General features: G+C 40.7%; 1 protein-coding gene across 1 annotated transcript in view; it reads right to left on the reverse strand.

Moving 5' to 3' along the window:
* The window catches only part of uba7 (ubiquitin-like modifier activating enzyme 7), a 32,222-nt gene extending 15,398 nt beyond the window's left edge, over positions 1-16,824 (reverse strand). Inside the window, exons 1-21 of the mRNA XM_034532181.1 lie at positions 16,590-16,824; positions 16,333-16,501; positions 15,703-15,837; positions 15,242-15,348; positions 15,070-15,160; positions 14,605-14,737; positions 14,364-14,461; positions 14,138-14,287; positions 13,794-13,958; positions 13,566-13,670; positions 13,256-13,336; positions 12,643-12,798; positions 11,878-12,043; positions 11,533-11,729; positions 11,077-11,141; positions 9,540-9,750; positions 7,531-7,605; positions 5,572-5,773; positions 5,400-5,491; positions 3,369-3,461; positions 1,975-2,166 (exon numbers count right to left, since the gene is read on the reverse strand). Of these exons, the coding sequence (XP_034388072.1) occupies positions 1,975-2,166; positions 3,369-3,461; positions 5,400-5,491; positions 5,572-5,773; positions 7,531-7,605; positions 9,540-9,750; positions 11,077-11,141; positions 11,533-11,729; positions 11,878-12,043; positions 12,643-12,798; positions 13,256-13,336; positions 13,566-13,670; positions 13,794-13,958; positions 14,138-14,287; positions 14,364-14,461; positions 14,605-14,737; positions 15,070-15,160; positions 15,242-15,348; positions 15,703-15,837; positions 16,333-16,501; positions 16,590-16,636 (2,730 nt within the window). The 5' untranslated portion in view covers positions 16,637-16,824. The remainder of the gene's footprint in view (positions 1-1,974; positions 2,167-3,368; positions 3,462-5,399; positions 5,492-5,571; positions 5,774-7,530; positions 7,606-9,539; positions 9,751-11,076; positions 11,142-11,532; positions 11,730-11,877; positions 12,044-12,642; positions 12,799-13,255; positions 13,337-13,565; positions 13,671-13,793; positions 13,959-14,137; positions 14,288-14,363; positions 14,462-14,604; positions 14,738-15,069; positions 15,161-15,241; positions 15,349-15,702; positions 15,838-16,332; positions 16,502-16,589) is intronic.
* Positions 16,825-19,372: the final 2,548 nt, after the last annotated feature.

The raw sequence follows: 19,372 nt of genomic DNA on the forward strand, positions 1-19,372 counted from the left end.
GGTACACTGACACATCAAAAACACCTTTTCCAAAAGCCTTCAATCCCAAAAACCAACTCACAAACATATGTGTTCCTCTTTAGAGTTGTGACAATGCAGGTTACATTACGATGACTGCCACACATCGGACAATGCTGTGATGTGGTGGTTTAAATACACATCACTTTGGGTGAACACCGGACGGGCCACCAGTTCTACCAGTGAGATGTGAGAGTTGTTACTTGATATTAATGAACTGAGACTGATCTCATGAGGGGAGAGGTCTAAGTCATTTCAAAAAGTAAGCTGAGCTCTTGATGCTGCATGTCAGATCAGTGATATTTAACAGCTGCACGTCTGAGGTTGCTTCAAAGACCGACTAATAAAACCTCTAATCATGGACAGATTTGAGGGATAAGAGAATATTAATTGCTATGTTGCTTTCATTACTGTGGACTCATTTCTGCTATTTGGAATAATATATGTTTCCATCCATAGTTTCATTTACATCCTACATTGCAAGGCTTAACTTATTGCTATGTGTATTCAGAATGAATGTGCAGTTACCACAACACAAAAAGGGAAATATGTTTTTTGAAAAGTATCATAGATAAATCTCAACCAATTATGACGACAATTTTTTCTTTGGCAGACATAAGAGCATCTCCCACTCAGATGACTTAAAGTTTGGCAGCCAATCATCTTTTCTCTCCCTCCCTCTCTCTGTGAGCAAGTGTGTTATAGCACATGTGTGTTCCTCATTTCCTAGTGCCAGATCTGTCCCCATCAGCTTGAAGCTAATGCTGCATCACGACAAGCCCCACTGAAAAGGCCTAGGCCTGGAAAATATAATGTCTGCCCATCCCTCTTTCTAAATGATTCAACACTTGAGAATACAACCTCTGGCTAGGATGATGTCAGGTACTCTGTCTTTGTGACTGCAATCATTTACTGAGTGCATCCAACGCTCCATGCTGCTTCAGCAATGTTGTGTTTCCGCCAGCAAATTTGAGAAATATGTGCAAACACTTTCACTGAGCAAATGTACAGACAACTGCGAGAACAGCGGGGTCTTTGTAAGTAAGGAGTGGAACTTTAAAACTGCGCAGAAAGTCACAGCTGCCTCTGTCATCAGCAGCCTTTAATGCAGCTGTAGCATTTCTGCCTGTAACCAAAGCTGAAACCAGACCTACACTGTCTCAGAGCTCCCTGCCACTGCACCCTCACGTCCCAGAGGGCACACCTACCCCACTTGCTGACCCCCAATGACCCCGGTCAGAGGTTCAATGCTCAGAGTGAGAAAGATGCAGAGGGCAGCTCCAATATCTGATTCCCTCCAAAGGGGAGATATTCAGAGGGAAGCAGTCGGGCCTGTAAGGGAGCAGCAAACATTTTCGACTGGATATCCTCTCAGACTTGACCCTAAAATGTGACCCGAAGAGTTGCTCGGCTTTTAAATCTGTCTGGCCATTCCATGTTCGTGTTTTATAGCTTGGCCGAAACAGAATAGAGAACTTTCTATGACCTCGCAAACCGGGTATAACACAAAATGTTGGGGTGGATTTGATCAATAAGCTCCTGTCACTTTTGCTTTGAGTTGGAGATGCCTTAAATCCACTTAATGTGTGCAAACACAGAAGCAGACTTGGGTGTGTTTAAGTCTTACCTGCACTGAAATGCCCTGAGGATTATGAGCTAGCTAAAGACGTGGCTCATATGCAAGAGATTGACAGTTGGCGGGGGTCTCTTACTCTGAGAGCACACATTCATGACTTAATGCGCTCCACCCAGTAAGGAAGGACGTAGATCTACCAAGGACCAAACTGATTTATCCCCAAAGTAAGCAGGCTTAAAGTATAAATGTCCATACAGTACGAGTCTGTCAGACTGTATAGAGTGCCCTAGTCATGTCCTGCTTTGTAAATATTGTCCCTAAACCCACCACAATCACTGACTGTAACTAAAAATGTGTGGGTGTAAAGAGCTGTTACTCACTTCAAAGGTCTTGGCCTGGGTCGGTTGGGCAAACACAATGTGCGTGACTGGCAGGTACATATAAGCTGTGCGGTAAGAGCTGATCTTCTGGTGACCCTGCACCAGTTTATACAGCTCCAGGCACATCAGGCCTGCCACTGCGGCCGTGGTGGTAGCGATGGCTGGGATGATGCTTCCAGCTATGCCCTTACTCTGTGAAGGAGACAGGAGACATGATATGTCTTATAACATCTTACGCAGCAAGGTAATTACTATGTCAGATACATTTTGTGATTTCTTTTGACAATATTTCACTATATTGGAAGGTTAGTTAAAAGCAGCAAACAATTGTATCACTCAAGTAGAGTACAGGTACCTCAAAACTGTACTAAAGTCGGCCTACACTTCTTGAGTGAATATATGTAGCTACTTTGCACCACTGATCACATTTCGGAGACCAACATTGCTCTTTTTTACTTTATTGCTTATATTTCACAGCAATAGTTACTTTGAATTTCAAGACTTTATATACAAAACAAATGGACATCTTAATATATGATGCATTGTTATAGATTAAGCTACTTAAAGTAGTAAAAAAATAGCTTTACTTCAGCCAGCTGAAACATAAATGCTGCATAAATAATGTATCAGTATTCAATGCATACTGTGATAATATAACACAGGGGACATTCTGCTGCATAACGAGTACTTTTACTTGAGATAGTTCAAGTGTACTTTGCTGCAAATACTATTGTACTGTAAAAGTGAACTTTTGTTCTCATATTTATCTATTTCTTTTTGCATTACATGTAAATGTTTTTGTTGTATGTAATGCATAACAGCACAGCACATTTCACTGTATTACACATTAATTTGATTATGATTGTTGTATGCCATATATCAGTGCAGGAGAAAAATGCTTATTATCATTATGAAATTGCCTTGACATTATGCATGTTGTGCAGTGTAGATATAAAATGAACATGATAAAATGGTTAGTAAACGCAAAGTTATTTCCACATGCAACATGTGGAAATCTCTGTATGATTACACAGGGGCAACCCTCTATTGTCTCCCCTCACTCAGCAGTACCCATCCCCCCCAGCCTCCATCTGTCTTGGCTGTGTGTGTCTGCAGCAGTGGCTGGTACAAGGCCTGGCTCAGGTGTCACCTCTCAGGCGACAGGTAAAGTGCTGTGATTAGTTCTGCTCCAGGAACAATAGGTGAGGAGGCTGTTTCTGTGGCTTTAGGGCAGGTGTGTGCAGCACTGACTAAAAACATGACCCCAAGGGAGGGGGAGCACTTTTTTCAAGCTTTTTTCTAATCTATACCGCCTCTCACTTCAGCTTCATCCCTCTTATTTACCTCTATATCTTATATCTTTTTTTGGTGATGCACTCGGTGAAAATGCTGACCTTGTGCCGATCAGCTGCAGGGATGTCATAGTTCTCCGCCCTCAGGTTAGAAGCAGCGACAATGTAGTCCATGTGGAAGTTACTGTCGTCATCCTATGCCAGATGGGATGTTAAAACATACAGAATATGAGCCATTCATACAACACTCTCCAAAGCTTGATACACAAGAACAAAATATATCTATGTGTTTATTCATGTTCATGCCAAGTGACATCCCCAGAGGTGTGATGCTCGGTTTGGCTGTTGTTGAGTCACTTACATCACTCTAATACATAACTTCCAACAGAATGCAGGGAAAATCAGATTTCTGTTATGATCGACATGGCCAGTGAGATCATGCCTCTGCTTCTGCGGCTCTACAAAGACTAAGGAGGGGACTGTCACTCAGGGATGGCTTTAGGGGTTGTGAGGAAGCTCCTAGCTCGCAACCTGATGCATCTGAAACCCTCCTACACACATTCCATCTTTCCACAGCATGACCTGGACATGAAGGGATAAAAATTAAGAGAAGGGGGTGGTTTGGGGATCTCATTCTTATTCAAGATGACATTATAGGTACCTGAATTACCTCATACCCCTTCAGTCCTGCTTCTCCTGAGTCACTGAATGCTTTACCAGAACCGCTCTCAGGCTGAGAGTCATATTCCACAGCCTCTCTAAATCCCTCTAACACTCACCTTTGCAGCCACAGCAACTGCACCCTGTCTGGCCTTCTAATAGCTCTGTGTTGAGGCGTCGGGCCTGAAGTGAAGCTTTTGTCGCTGAGACAAACCTTTCAACTCCACACTCCCAACTTCCTTGAAGATAAAGAAGAGGCTTGTATGGGAAGTGGCTATTTTAATTGTTCCACTCCTTTCCAAGGTTTCCTAGGAAACCCAGAAACTCACTGGAGGATCAATAGGTGGACATATTTCTCCCCACAGGGGTTGATTAGGTATAATGACAATTCTATTTGGAGAGAGACATTCATAATTATTCAAGATGTCACTGCATTTGTTTAATGCCACAACTGAGGATTCTTTTTGACGCAGGTTCATTATTGTGCTGATTTGTTTCACAAATAACTTTTTTTATTTGTATTTAATTATTTTATCATGATCCACGTCATGTATCCCCTCTGCTGAAATGTAAATAGAAAAAAACTGCTGCCTGTTTTTTCTCTGTTTATTTAGATCATTTCCTAGAAAAGAGGGACCTTCACACGCGGATTTTAACCGAGCACGAAACCTGACTTACCGTGCAGACATTTGTTGAGAGGTGGCGTGAAAGAGTGTGAGGTGAGACTGTGACACAGAGTTGTGGACAGCAGTGTCTGTGCTGAGTTGTTAAATGTAATGCAATTCACCAAATGTATTCTAATGAGGCTCTCACACATAGGGACAGAGTGCAACGTGTCATACTCTGAAAACGACAACCACTAAAGGAGAAAACAATTGGTGCCACAATATGCAATCAAGGGGCTGAAATGCAAATAAAAAGAGGCAGTAGCATATTCAAAATGATGTCAAAATATCAAAGGGTTCAATTTAGCACCATGTCCTGTGTTATACCCTAATGGTAGTGCATCCCCCCACACAGCAGATTTTAGGCAAGTTTCTGTTGTTTGCTAGCAGATGAAAGTGACAAGGAGGCACCTTCACACAATACAAAGCAATAGGGAGTGATGAATAGTTTTCTCTTGCGGAGTGGGCAGGACTTAATTGCGCTCTGTCTCTCTACAGATATTAATTTGTTCAACGTGAACTGACTGAATGAAGTGTTCTTTTCATCTAGGATTTATACTTCTGAGTATACATTATATCTTAGACCCAAAGAGTTATAACAGCGAACAAAGAGCACAAGCAAGCTGTGTTTCATGAATGTGTTGAGGAATAACACAGATTCGGGTCACAGAGGACCCAAAGAAGAGGGGGGAAAAAGCATATTCTGAAAGCAGCCATAGATTTGACTACCCGGCTAACACTCAGCCGCCAATCTGTCTGTGGCGTGTGCAGAGTGTGCAGCAGAGGTGTCACTGCACTCATGCCCTACCTTCTCAAAGTCGGTGGGCTTCATCTGCATGAATGAGCTTTTCAGAGATGGTGAGGCCAACTTCCTTCTCAACTCCTCAAGTCTGGCTTTCTCTGGTGCAAGGACACAGAGAGAGTTAGGAAAATATATTCAGGAGGAAATAACAAAAAATATCAAAGTTAAAATCACTCACCGGCGTCATCTCTGTCCTCTTGTTTCTCCTCCTCCATCTCCTTGTCAGTGAGATGAATCTTCACGGAGGACTTCGGAGTGAAATATGGTACGTGGACTCTTTCTAAGGTTTCTTTGACAGAAGCGCGGTCTCTTGTCCCGCTGATTCCGAAGATCTGCCCGTACAGATTAGCTGCTGCCACAACATACTCCATATGGGTAGTCTAAAATACATAATTAAATTATAAACTGCTATACAACTATTGTCATGTTTGAACAGAAAACACAATGTCTATATAGATGTTAAATATACTAAAGCACTACCATGTCATTGTGCATTTCTTTAAAACATTGCTTTGTCTTTCTACAGAAAAAAAAGAAGCTATCTAAGAAGCTATATAATTATAATTGTTTATTTAAAGCTGACTCAGCAAACCTAATCTTAAGGTTAAACTGTAGAAGGAACATTCTGTAAAAGGTATATGAAGGTAGTGCATTAAGTCCAAATGACTTCCCTGAACAGAACAGGTAGCTGTAACAATAGGTCACTTTCTTTATCTCTCTCAACACACACATGGAGCTATAGCACAAGTTCAGACAGGAAGACCATACCCCTCAGCTCGCCATCTATTCCTCACATTCCTGCCAATCATTCCTCACGCATGCTCACGCATTGTTTACTTGCTGTCATCGTCCTGCACTGTCAATCATGACACCAGCTGCGCAGATCAGCTGATCCCCTCTATCCAATAAGCACACGGAAACAATGACACGGCTAGCCAATCATCTTGCTGCTGTCTCATTTAAACATGACTGTCTCTCTACCTTCAGTTCTTTCATGCTGCTGTTACGCACCCCTCCACCTCCCCATCTCCGCCCAGTCTCCACGGATCCATCAGCCTCATCAACTCATCATTCCATCAGCTCATCAGCCAGCACCAGGTCTGGACTCCACGGGGGGATCTATCTCGTTGCTGATCGGGGCAGTCGGCCCTCAATTGCAAATCTCCCCGCAGAGTCCAAGCACCAAAGACGCTGAGACTTCATCATTTCATATCATCTGTTAACAATAACATGCATCCTTTCTTTATCTAACTGGTCTCTCCCTGATTGAAATGTTCATTGTATCTTACTACAGTCACTGCTGCTCACGGCATGCATGTGTCTACAACACAGTTAATTCACTAATAAGTAGAATTGCAGGTTGTGTAAATGCTGCATACTCAAACTTACATCACCTGAATAAAACTAGATACGAATTATAGAATAGAAGAGCAATATAAACAATATGTAGAAACTGTAGAAATTACAAAGATAATGATAACACACCCTAAACAAAACAAATAGATTCAAACAAAGATGTTGCAAATAATAAACACAGATTTGATTGTGACATTTTACCGTATTACACTGACAAATGGCCCTGACCATTGCATCTGCAGTAGCATTGTCTGTCACACAGGTGGAGGGTCAACAATAATTTGTGAAGAAGATAAAAGGTCAGATGACCGGACATGGAATAATAATGCTGAAGAAAAGGTGAGGCCACATGACAGAGGGAGGGAAACAAATCTTCTGTGTGAGATAATGAGATGTTGCAAATTGTCATTTTTTTCTACTACCAATGCATCATTTCAACCTTCCAAGTTAGAGTATTGAAAGCTTATTATCAGTGTGTCTCTCTCGTAAACTTAATTTGAGAGTATGTAGAAATCAGCCTTGTCATCAAGGATGTGAATGTGTGGCGAGCAGATTATTATCTGCAGGTCATTGTCCATTTGGAGGTTAAGCGGCATTCATAGCTCAGATAAGAATCAAGTATATGGTCAAAGTGGGGAAGAGACACTATCAGACCAGATAATGAAGGAATGCGAGCGGTCATCACCGAGTACTGTGGCATTTTCCAGTCATTTCTGTCCAATGTTTTAGAGTGCATTTCATGATTACTACTGCAGGAGGAATTGGACCAGACGCGACTCACATTATAGGGGTCAAAGGTCAGTGGGTGAGGGCATATCTTGGAACCAGTCCAGAAGGATAGACCAGCAGCAGTCACCTAAAGGGGAGAACATCTCTTTATCACAATGATCAACAGCAAAAATATTGCATCTACATACAGTACATTCTTTTACAAAGCTCTCCGTAGTTCTTCAAAATACAAAAGGTGACAGCCACAAGAAGATCTTTGTCCCTCATTAAAAAGGGGGCAACTTCTTTATTACAAACGCTTGGTCTTTTAGAATAATTATTACGCAGTGTACCTTTATCACAAACAACATACCGTATAAATGTATTACATGATACAACATCACTTAGTCCTTTCCTGCCAGACTAATATTGGTATCAGTCGTGTGTTGACAACACAATTTGTATGTCTGATAAAGGAACAAAGGAGGTGAGAGCTTTGATGTTTCCAAATGGTCCATATGCTGGGAAAGAGAGAGAGTCTCCTACTGGTGGTGCCAGTTTTCACTGCAGGGGAGCTTTCTACAGCAGCCAAAAGGCACCAACAGTGTTCTCCTTTTCACCATCAGGATTCAGACGGCTTAAGGGCATCAACCATGATTGATCCTTGAAAAGGTTGATACCACTTAGTTTTGATATGGTGCTCTCATGGCCCAAGAAGACTCATTTTAAAAGACTACAACCTTAAGGTCCCGTTCCTTTATTCATAAATCATTGGTGAATTTGTGAGTTATGAGATTTTGTATGATTATTTTTTGACATCTATTCATTATTATTTCAGAATTGATTATTATTATAATATTATATATTGATCATTTACTGGATGGGATTGCATTAACAATACAAGGCCTTTAATCTCGGACGTCTCTCACTCTATCTTTATCTCTTGGACATAGACTTGAACCTTGCATGGAAACTGATCATTGTAGGATTAAATATGCTCCCATAATGTCTTTGGTTAAAATCCAACCATTGTTCCATGTGTAAAAGTGTAAACACACATGCAAGACCACATTCACTTCTACATGGAGGTTCACACCCAACAAAGTAGTTGTTATATTAGTCCGGTTGGTTTGTGAACGTTAACGGACGTTAGCTGTTTTATCAAACTGTAGAAATTACAAAGATAATGATAACACACCCAAAACAAAACAAAGTAGTTGTTATATTAGTCCGGTTGGTTTGTGAATGTTAACGGACGTTAGCTGTTTTATCATAGTTCCTCAGAAAGTTTGTGGTCGAGAGTGACTTTCCAAGAAGACAATGAAACCATAACTCTCATCTAGGTTATTACGACAACGAGAGCTACGGAAGAAAAAAGAGAAGCAAAACATGATTACCATAACTGCCAGTTCTCTGTGCTGGGTTGAGATTATAAGGTTAAACAAAAATGTTTGGATGTTTTCCGGATTGGTTCAAATGCTAATTGTAACACATGATGGTTCCTTTTCTCAGCATAAGCCATAATACTAAAAGTTGTGTTTTTTCTCAAGGGAAATACAGGGAATGTAGTGCCCTATTATAAATATTTAAGCAGAAGAAAATCTCACTTAGGAATTTTTATAACCCTACGGGGACATCTAATAAGGCTAGAAACAGCCAGTTGCTGGACTGGGATTGGGGTTAGTGAGGGTCTATTTGGGTTGATACTGATCCGTGCCCCCCCAGGTGTGACAGCAACATGTGACATCACTCTGTCTGCATGCTTCACCAGATTACAAACTCTCAGAGCCGCTCAAAGATATTTATCAGCGATGGCTTTCAGTGGTTCGGGTTACAGACAAGGCTCACAGTGGTCTCTGAGCCACGGGAAATATGCTGCATCACACCATGAGGTGAAACGTGAAAACTGAAAAACTGATTGGCGTTCCTTTTGTGTCATTGCCTCATTGCAGTGTTTCACTGATTGATATGCAAGAAACACACTTACAAACACAACAGTGCCCCTCTGTGTCCATACAAATAAATCACAGCTTTACAATACTTTGCTTTGTGGAGTTATGTTTCCTTATGGTGTGATTTTACCGCTTTAGGAGGGAAGCAGTGCAGAAGCTGGCGGATATCGTTGTTATAGAGAGTCTCCCATTGGCAACGGGCCCAGCTCACACAGTCTTCCCAGCTCCTTGGGCGTTGTCCTCCAGCTTCCATGTCCTCCAGGCTGCTCCACAGACCCCCAAGAACCTCCAGGGCCTCAGCGTCGCCGAGGCCAAGCGTCCGCTCCACAAACCCTTTATCGCTACAGGAAAGAGTGCAGCAATTCATTTTGATCAAATAGATTACATACAGTATATGAAAGGTAATAATGTGGGAAAAGTAGTCTACATTTCTAAAAAAGCTTATAAAAGCTTAGACATCTATTTTTCTGGCATGATTTTTTTTTTTGCAGTCATTTAACTGTGGGAAGAACATTTGACCTGGAAAGTGAAAAAGTCCTCATGGAAAACATTTTGGTTCTAGGAAGAATGACTAATCAGATTTTTGTAAATTAGGGCGTAGTCTTGTTGACTCAGAGGGGATTCTTTTGACACTCGGCTGAGGATTAATAGGAAGGGAAGGAAGTGGTTAGTACGTTTGTAATGTGCTGGTCAGTGCAACTCCATACTACACACCATTTTCATGTGCCAGCTCACCGTACACATCCCTGTACTGCGTAAACAAAAGAAATCTACCTCTTATGCGTGTAGTTACATCTCAACAGGTCTAAAGAAGAACATTTAGCGTCACAGTTCTGCATTGAGCTGCATGGGCTGGAGGTTAACACAACAAAATGTGACTTTTGTTTCCATAACCTCATTAACAAGGTCTTAACATCTACTGGAATACATGTAGCTGACCTGTCTCATGAAAATGTCCATAACGGTTTTCCATGAGTGCACTACAAAGAGGCCTCTGAAAAACACACAATACATTATTTCTACACATTAGTGTGAGGTGAGAAACATTAATGGCAGTGTGGACCAATGTCTGTTCTGTTTAAAGACACGGGAAAGTGTGCAAGTGCTTTACAATGTGGGGGGATTACATCAAATCCCACCAAAACAAACAGAGACATCTCAAAACATGGCTGGATTAGGACGGCTCCGAGGCTCAAAGCTGTCACTGACATGCTGTTACGTTATAATTAGGTCTATTTTATTTTTCCCAATAACTGATGAAGACCATTGACATGATGGAGAACTCTCTTCTGCATTAATCTACTCTCTTTTTACATCCAGCAGATGTTTCTCACCAGAAAACCTCTAATTAGTTGATAGACTTTATCAGTTTTTTTTGGAGAAAAAGAGCTGCTGTGGAGGATGCATTGCAGTTTTTACTAGGGGTGTACTGCCTAAAGCCAACCACATGTTTCCCTGTTTATTAAACAAAATAATGAGCTTGAAGTACTTTGTAGAGTTTGTAGGTTTCCTGGAATGCTTTGTAGAAGAACAGAAAAGCATTGTGAAAACAACAAAAAGTGGCCATTAAGTGGCAGCAGATTGAAAAATGTCATTTCTCACGTTTGTCGGAGGCAACACTTGTTGTGGAAAAAGGTAAATCACATTACAATGCCATCATATCTTACCTCCAGAACAGATTCACATTTGCAGGTGTTTGTTTGAAAAGCCCTTCGAACTGGTCTCTGGCCCACTAAAAGAATTGTAATGCAAGATTTGTGTCAAGAAAATCCAAGAATACAATAAGTGACCAGAAAGACTCTTGATAAGATTCTAGTGCTGTATTGCGCCGCATGTTAAAACAATATATATGACCCTCCTTACTGTATGTGTTAATGAGGTGGATTCAATTATTAGAAACATATTTCCATATAATGCAGTTCAATGCAACACTGCCATAAAGTACTATAGGATTCTATCCATCAAGAAAAACTAAGCATAAGTAGTAGTCTTTACTTAGACTCAACATGTTAAACCCTTAAAGTATGACATATTTCATGTGTCTGGTCCTCTAGTGTAGGTTTGAAGAAAAACTTAGGAAATCAATCAGTGTAACTCAAACCCAAAGCCTAATTACATCGTACCTGCAGGGTGTGCTCAATGCGGTGAGGGAAGTTCTTGAGAGTGCACAGTGGGATGCCTTCATTAGAACTGGATGTGTCTCGGCCATAAGACTTTGTCAGGTTAGGCACCACCACCAGAGTATGACCCTGTAATCCTGAAGTTCCTCCCTCCAGCAATGCTTTCTGGTGTTGAACGCAGCGTCCATCAAGATAGACCCCTGAGCAGCAAAAAGAGGGATTAGGAATGTTCTTTTACAAGCATTTGTATTCCAATACGTACTGTAGGCTTTAATGCTCCGGTATAATAACTGGGGTAATGAGAACTTAATATAATAATAGTTACGAAGACATAATAAGTGCCCTCACTGGCTTCCATATTATCAAGGGCTGCAGCCACTCCATCGAGACCCATGAAGAAGTCGTAATCATACACTCCTTCGCTGCCGGGGTCCAGGCGGTCCTGGTGAGCGGTGATGTTCATCTGTGGGTTCATCTCACGCACTGCTCTGGCTGCAACTTCGGATTTTGGTTTCTGTTTTTGGACAAGTTAGTAATTGGGGGGCAAGCAATGTAGGTACAGACGACCGATGGAGGGAGAACTTAATAAAATGTCAATTCATACAAAATCAATATCCAGATTTGTTTTAGGGTCCTTGTATGAAACCTTTCCAACAAATCAGCAAAATATAGAAGAAATGTGGTCATTCATACTGTATTTTTTTACTGTCAAGACTCTCAGTGTTCTTCCATTATATAACACTGGAATCAGCACATTTTATCTCCAGAATGTCAGAGCAGCCGAGGATTTCTTGTCAACATACGCACTAACTGCAGTAAACGATGTGTTGCATAAATTGTTTAGACAGTTGTTGACTCAGACATGTGTGATCAACTATCTGATATTGTCCTAAAGCACACTGCAAAACAAAACTGCTACAAATGATGGAACGTGGATGTGTAATCTGACACGGGCTGTCTTAGACTGTCAATACTTTCTCCCCCCCACCACCACCTGTCCCATTAGTAAGCCCTCTGAGCCTTCAACTTAACCAGGTCAAACAAGAACCTGTGAGCTCTCATGGCACGTGAGATTCTTCATTACAGAGTGTGATGTTGGGCTTTTGTCCTCACCCCAATATCCTGAGACCTGAACAGGAACTGTCGGTTCAAGTTGGATCTTTCTATGAAGTCCATGTCTGTTACGGTGATTCGGCCTTCTTCTCCGGCACCGAGCCCCATGAGGGCAAAGTTCTTAAAAAGCTCACATCCGATGGCACCAGCTCCAACCTTGAAAGATGACAGGAGAGACTGTGTCAGGCTACATGTATATATCAGCTGGTATAATGCAAGGGAACGTCATTAAATTAAAGCTGTGTTTTACAAGATCATCTGGTTTTTACAACATAGCAGAAAATGATTTATACTGCAGCACATTACTTGTTTCACTTCCTGATACTTTGCATGCAGTTTTTACGGTAATAAAAGAAACACATGCATGCAGTTTGTCTAAAAAGTATACACAGACAGCCAGTAAACAACAGTAAAAGTAACACCTTTAAAAGGAAACAGAGGTAAGGCCCCTGAGGTCAGCACTGGGCCTGGCAGGAAATGCTCGCTGTATCCAGCTATTTCCTGCCTGTGCCATCATTAACACCACACAAGCTCAGAGGTAAACACAGATAGAGCGCCTGCATTCCCACGAAGAGTGTGCCCCCTTCTGGACATTAACCAAACCTGCCCTCACCAGGAAATACTTCTGCCTTTCAAGCTTCTCCTGGAACGCCGGCCCAAATACGGCAATCTGTCCATCATATCTCGTGCCTTTCTGTCAGAGAAGAAAACAAAAAGCATTCAATTAAATACCAACGTCGGATATTATTATTAGTAACATTGTTATCACTATTGCCGATGCCACTACTGCTTTTATTATCACTACATCCACTGCTGCTGCTATTTTTGGTAACATCATGCCTACGACTCTCATTATATGAATCACTGGTATGGTATGATTGGCATGTGTGCTTTATTGAAATCGAAAGTATCTCTGAACATACTGCTGAAAGGGTTGCCTCTGTCAGCTCGTCCTCTTCTTCAGGGAGGCACTCCAGTGCATCAAAATATAGCCACTGGTTAAGAGGCGTATATTTCCTAGAACATGCCTTCAGGAATGTCATAAAGTGCAAAGAGCAAAACACAGTGAGTAAGTGCTATAATTAATATACACAATGTAACAATCGCAATGTTATACTCCATAAAAAACTGAGAGTTGAAGATGACCTTACCTTAATAACTTCTTGAGCTGCAAGGCCTCCAATGAAAGCATTGATAGGAGCCAAGTCCCCCCGGGCTGTGTAGGAAAAGGTTCTCACAGCAGCTTCATCCAGCTGTTCCAGCTGTGTGACTGTATTCAGCTTTCCCACTATGGCAAGAAGAGCATCTGCATCTGACTGTATGAGATTAATCATGTCGCGAAATGAGTGGAAGCAATCGTGTAAACTGCTTTAATGATCATACTACACCACTTTAACTGGTTTTACTTTTGTTATATTTATATTTGACTAATCATATAACTTTGTTTTGTAAAATGATTGAATACTGGCTGTAATATCCTGTAACCTTCACCGACCTGAGACCGAGGACCAGGGAGTCGCTGCTCTTTCTCTACAAAGCCGTGGAGGGCCTGGAAGGCCAAGTGCAGGGTACGGTGCCTATGAATCTTTCCATAGTCATTCATTTTCAGCAGCGTGTGGTCCAGTAGAGCTTCATTCAGTGTTTTCTGCAATTTATGTTGTAGTTATTTAATTAACAAAGAGTACACATTTAAAAAAAGGGTTGTGGATGTGGATACTTACAAAGGTTAGGACGCAGGGCTGCTTAACTTCAGTCACTACTCCGCCCCGTTCATACTGAGAAAATGCTGAAGTATCCCCAATGCTGAAGGAGTATTTGCCTGGTTACAGGTGACAAATATACAAATAGTGAGACCAAGATGAATTCTCATCATGACTATTGTTAACTATGGATGAGTGTGGCTCATGCCTACACTGCGTTTCAGGTGTCAGCAGCTGAGGGAAGACACAAAGTGACACTTACCACAGTCTTTGATGTCCACAGGGTCGATGCTGTTGAGCTCCGTCATGCCTCGGACTTCAGAGAAGGACACTTTAGAACCATCTGAAAATGTACTCTGCCGGTCATCTGTGAACAACACCACTCCAGGATTCGCCTGAAATAAAGTTATGTTGATAACCTTCAAATTTGAAAGATATATTTGAGTAATTTTTTGACACTTTGAGAAAACATGTAGAAGACATTTGGAGTGGGAATTATTTACATTTGAACCAGAAAAGTCAGAGACGCCTACTATGTGGAGTTATGCATGTTCTTCCTGTGCATGTTTGGATTTCCTTTCACAGTCCAAAGGCATGCAGGTTAGGTACCAACTCCAAAATACCCACGGGAGTGAATGTCACCCAACACAACTCTTAACCAAATGGATGGCTTGATAATATAAATGCTTTCAATATGCCAATATCATAAATCAAATGGAGGGATTACCTGAGAGACACTTTGTATCATCGCTGTTGCCGGCTTCTCCCCATCCTGGTCCAAGACCTCAAACTCCTTCCCAAAGTCACAGAACAGCTGACTGCAAATTAACCATAGGGGTTTTCACAACTTTCTTTCTTTGCATTATTAAGTACATTCAATCTTCTTCTCGCCCACTTACCCACAGAGGCCTTTGGTGTCTGCTACAATGAACTTGATTCCATTCAAATGGCAGAACTCATTAAAACACTTCTGATCACTCAGTGAGGAGCCAGTGAGCACCACCACCTGAAAAAGGAGTGTTTATTTTGTTGTTACTGTTGTTGTTTATCTATGCTCACCTTAAATCAGAGTTTAAGGTGTGTAAGTAAGCAGGATTTTGGGACATCACAACTAGTTAAGAGGCCAATTGTGTTCCAACATACAAATTATAGACCGTTTCCAATTCGACAAGATAAACATTCTAAATGAGCCACATTTGTATTTTCTGTTGTAATGTTTGTAAAGATGCTGGAGACATCTTGTGTCCAGCAGTTACACTTTTTAAATGGCAAATATTTGCATTATCATAAACTTTTCAATGAGGGAGAAGAAGTCAATCCCAATGAGGTCTAATATGCAGCTAGTCTTGTCTTCGTGTACCTGAAACTGCAGAAGCAGCTCCTCATCCAGGGGTTCAGTGCTGGCCGACACACGCACACCTGGGTTCAGAGCAGACAGCTGTTGGAGGGAACATGTGGCTCGATTTTGACCAAGATGGGATTCCTTCAGGAAAAACTGGTGAGAAAATTACATTACAGGTTGTTAAAACAATCTCAACTCAACTTCACTGTATCCCGCCGTCTTCATCTGCAAAGTGAGTTTGCTCAGGTGTCATTGATGACCATGAGCACCTTTTGAATGTTTCAGCCTTTTGCCAGATCAAGAGTTAGTTAACTATTGAATTCAAAATGACAAGTTGTTTGATGGCATGTTTTAAATTAAGTCCATGTCAAGGCCTCAACAGCTATTTATAATCCTTTCAGGGTAACATTTAGAGCATTGGATTGGGAAGGGAGTAAATGTGAAAGAAAGTCAGTAGGATGAACTTTTATGATGGTGCATTTAGACAATTAATGTATTAAAACATGCAGTGACTATTTAAATAGAAAAGTACAAAACACACGTTAGATAATACAAAACAACTTGTTCACTTAAATCGAAGTTACACGTAGGCTTTATCTCCTAAAAGATGTATATGTATTTATTTACAGATCAAAGGGTTGTTGGTACCTGGGAGGACAGGTCTGTCCACACCACCTGGCCTTCATCCTGGACGGTGACAGACTTCACTCCGGACAGGATCACATTTTTGGCAATTTCTACGCCAAGACCACGCATACCTGCAATGAGGACGTCGGCTCTGGCCATCCGGCGCATCGCCTCGTGACCCAGAACATACCTGTGCAGGTACAAGAAGAAGTGAGCCCCGATGGGTCTAAAGTCTACGTGGTTACACTGATTGATTTGTATGAGTCGGTAGCACTTACAGCTGTCTGGAGTAAAACCCTTCGTCGATTTGATCTATTTCTGACATGTCTGCTCCGATATGAGTTGACCAGTAGCCTATGAAGCGATCCGCTGGAATGACACCTCACTACGACGAGCGCACAGACCGATCCAGGATCAGAATGAAAACCGGGCGTGACGAGTTCGAAAATGACAGTTTAAATTAAAGTATTTCACTTTCGTTTCAGACGATTCTTTGGGTTGTTGTTGTCGTGCCAATACGGTGTTTCTAGTCAGGCCACCAGAGGGCGACTCGGGACTGTTTATTCAGTTGCATCCACAAGCTGCTCCTGTTAGGAAAAGCATTCGAGTTTACAATGAACTGGACGATGTCAGACTCGAGTGAAACCTACACTTCAGGTTTAAGTTGATCAAGTTAGTAAATTGATGTATTTGCTTATAATGGAAACTTTCTGAAAGTCTATCTGTATAAAAGAAAAAAAGCCCCAACGTTCTCTGTGCTCACCTTACATCTGAGTTTAAGATGTGCCAAGACCAAGATTTGAGACACCAAAACTTTGGATTGTCCATATTCAACTTACACAAGTGTTATGGAATACTTTCAGGAGAGACTGTTCAGTGAAGTAGGATAGGTCTTCAGCATTAACGTGTTGAAATGAGCACTATTTCCATTTGAATAGATTTAATGAGGTAGGAGTAGATGTAATTTTAGTAAAATAAAAGTAACTGAACTTTTTTTTTTTTACACAAAAGAATTCATCAAAACAAGTTTGTTTTTTATGCATGTCTGGGGGGGGGATCTTTATCATTTGCGTGGTGACAATAACAATGAAACACCCTATTGCCGTGTTTGTCATTCATTTTAACAATGTGAGTCTGCTGATGAGTCACACAAACAAACCTCCAGAAGAAGGTTCTGCATGCAAAGGAGAGACAATAAATTATGCATTATTACATATCAAATAGAGGCAGTAATTATGGCAGACACCTCTAGTCTCATTGTGGTGTGTGAATGACGAACAGACAACTTCAAGATCTAAAAAAAAAACCTGAAATAGTATTCAATATTCATATGATGACTGAAATTACTGCATTGAATCATAAAACTGACAATTTCAAACGCGGCTAACTGTGCTAAGCGTGTGGACAATAACCATTTGATGGCAGTTTACCAATTTAAACTTATTCTGGGAATTTAATCTCAGACATTAATATATCTCTGGAGATACTTGTGCTTAAGATATAAATATTCCTTGTATGGACCACATCTAAATCCACACTGCATGGCCCATTGCACTGCATATGTTTGTTTGCTCCCTGTGATATGAGCCACATGTTCAGTAAGTTAGGGACAGACCAGACGCATTAAGGACTGAATGTGGTGTCCTTAACGTTGTTGGTGTTGTTGTTTTGACTGTTTGTTTGTTTTCTCTGTGTTATGCAACGTATTGCTTCTGTATTACTTACTCATTACTTAGTTTTCTCTGGTGATTTTGGGCTGTGAATATGACAACACTGTTCAAACAGTCTGTGATTACTGACCTTTGGATTCAGTGGTAGATGTTTAACTTTTGGATCTATAATGCTTCATTACGCCAATGAGAATATTAATATTTTCTGATGATGAATAGCCTCATTATTAATGTTACAGTTCAATGTCCAATATGAGTGAGTTTATTTAATTTCTCTTTTTCTGTCAATCCTTTTTGTTTATCTGTTAAAGGTCACATTGCTGACATTGTATGAGGTGGTGTGACTGGAGTGGGGAGACATTCCTCTCAGAACTTCCTGGCTAGAGTTGCTTACATTTTAGGAGTAACTTCATTCCATCATCTGAAAGCAATGTGCTTGGCTAAATCCCTACAGGCGTAGCCAAGATCAGACTATTTTTCAAATGTTGAGAAAGTCGCCTTAGTGAAAAAGCAGTTGGCGATATGATATGACTCTTGGGAAAGAAATTAAGAGGATATTTTTTAGTCGGATTTCGCAACTATTTCAAACTTCCTTGTTGCGGGCGCGGCTTGTCAGGAGAGCGACCACTTTAGAGTCAAGCACCTCAGAAAGACTATAGCATTTCCGGTCTTCAACTTTCAAAATAAATCAGAAATCTTACTCCAAAAGAGGTTTTCCTGATTGGTACTAATACTTGTCTGCTAATCCAACGGTAGAATATTAAGGAATTGTAAATATACGTTTAGTATAGTATAGTATAAGAAAAAATCTATCCAAGTTAGTTCATGCAAGGACGAAGTATATGGACAATCTGAATAAATGTTACACTTACTCAAACCTAAGATCACAGTGCTGCTTAGCTTTAAGGATGTTTGAATTCAGTTAAATTTTTCCACAATGGTTACTTGGACTCGAATGTCATTCAGTGAACTGTAGGTCTGATTTGTGGTCATGATCTGTGTGTTTAATTGTTACAGCAATTATTAGTAAATCATAGGCTTGTAATATCAACAAATCCTGTTTTCAATTGGAACGCATACCATTTATTTAAAATGCAATCACAATAATTTCTTAATGTGTTCCTCTTTTATTTTTTAAATACACACTTTCATCTTTTTCCTCCCTCTTCAGACTATTTCACGTTGCCTACTTCTGTGAAATGAAATTCTCACGGGGAAAAAACTATTATTATTATTATTGAATTTTTAAAAAGCAGTCATAAATCATGAATCAAATGAACAATGGTATTAGCGATGGTGACTGAAAATCTTGCTAAAAACATTAGAAACTAATCATTAATCACTCCCACCATGATGACTTTTTCCAGGAGCGCTTTTATTTTGAAGGTTAG

The sequence above is a fragment of the Cyclopterus lumpus genome, chromosome 5 (assembly GCF_009769545.1).
Source record: "Cyclopterus lumpus isolate fCycLum1 chromosome 5, fCycLum1.pri, whole genome shotgun sequence".
Lineage (NCBI taxonomy): Eukaryota > Metazoa > Chordata > Actinopteri > Perciformes > Cyclopteridae > Cyclopterus > Cyclopterus lumpus.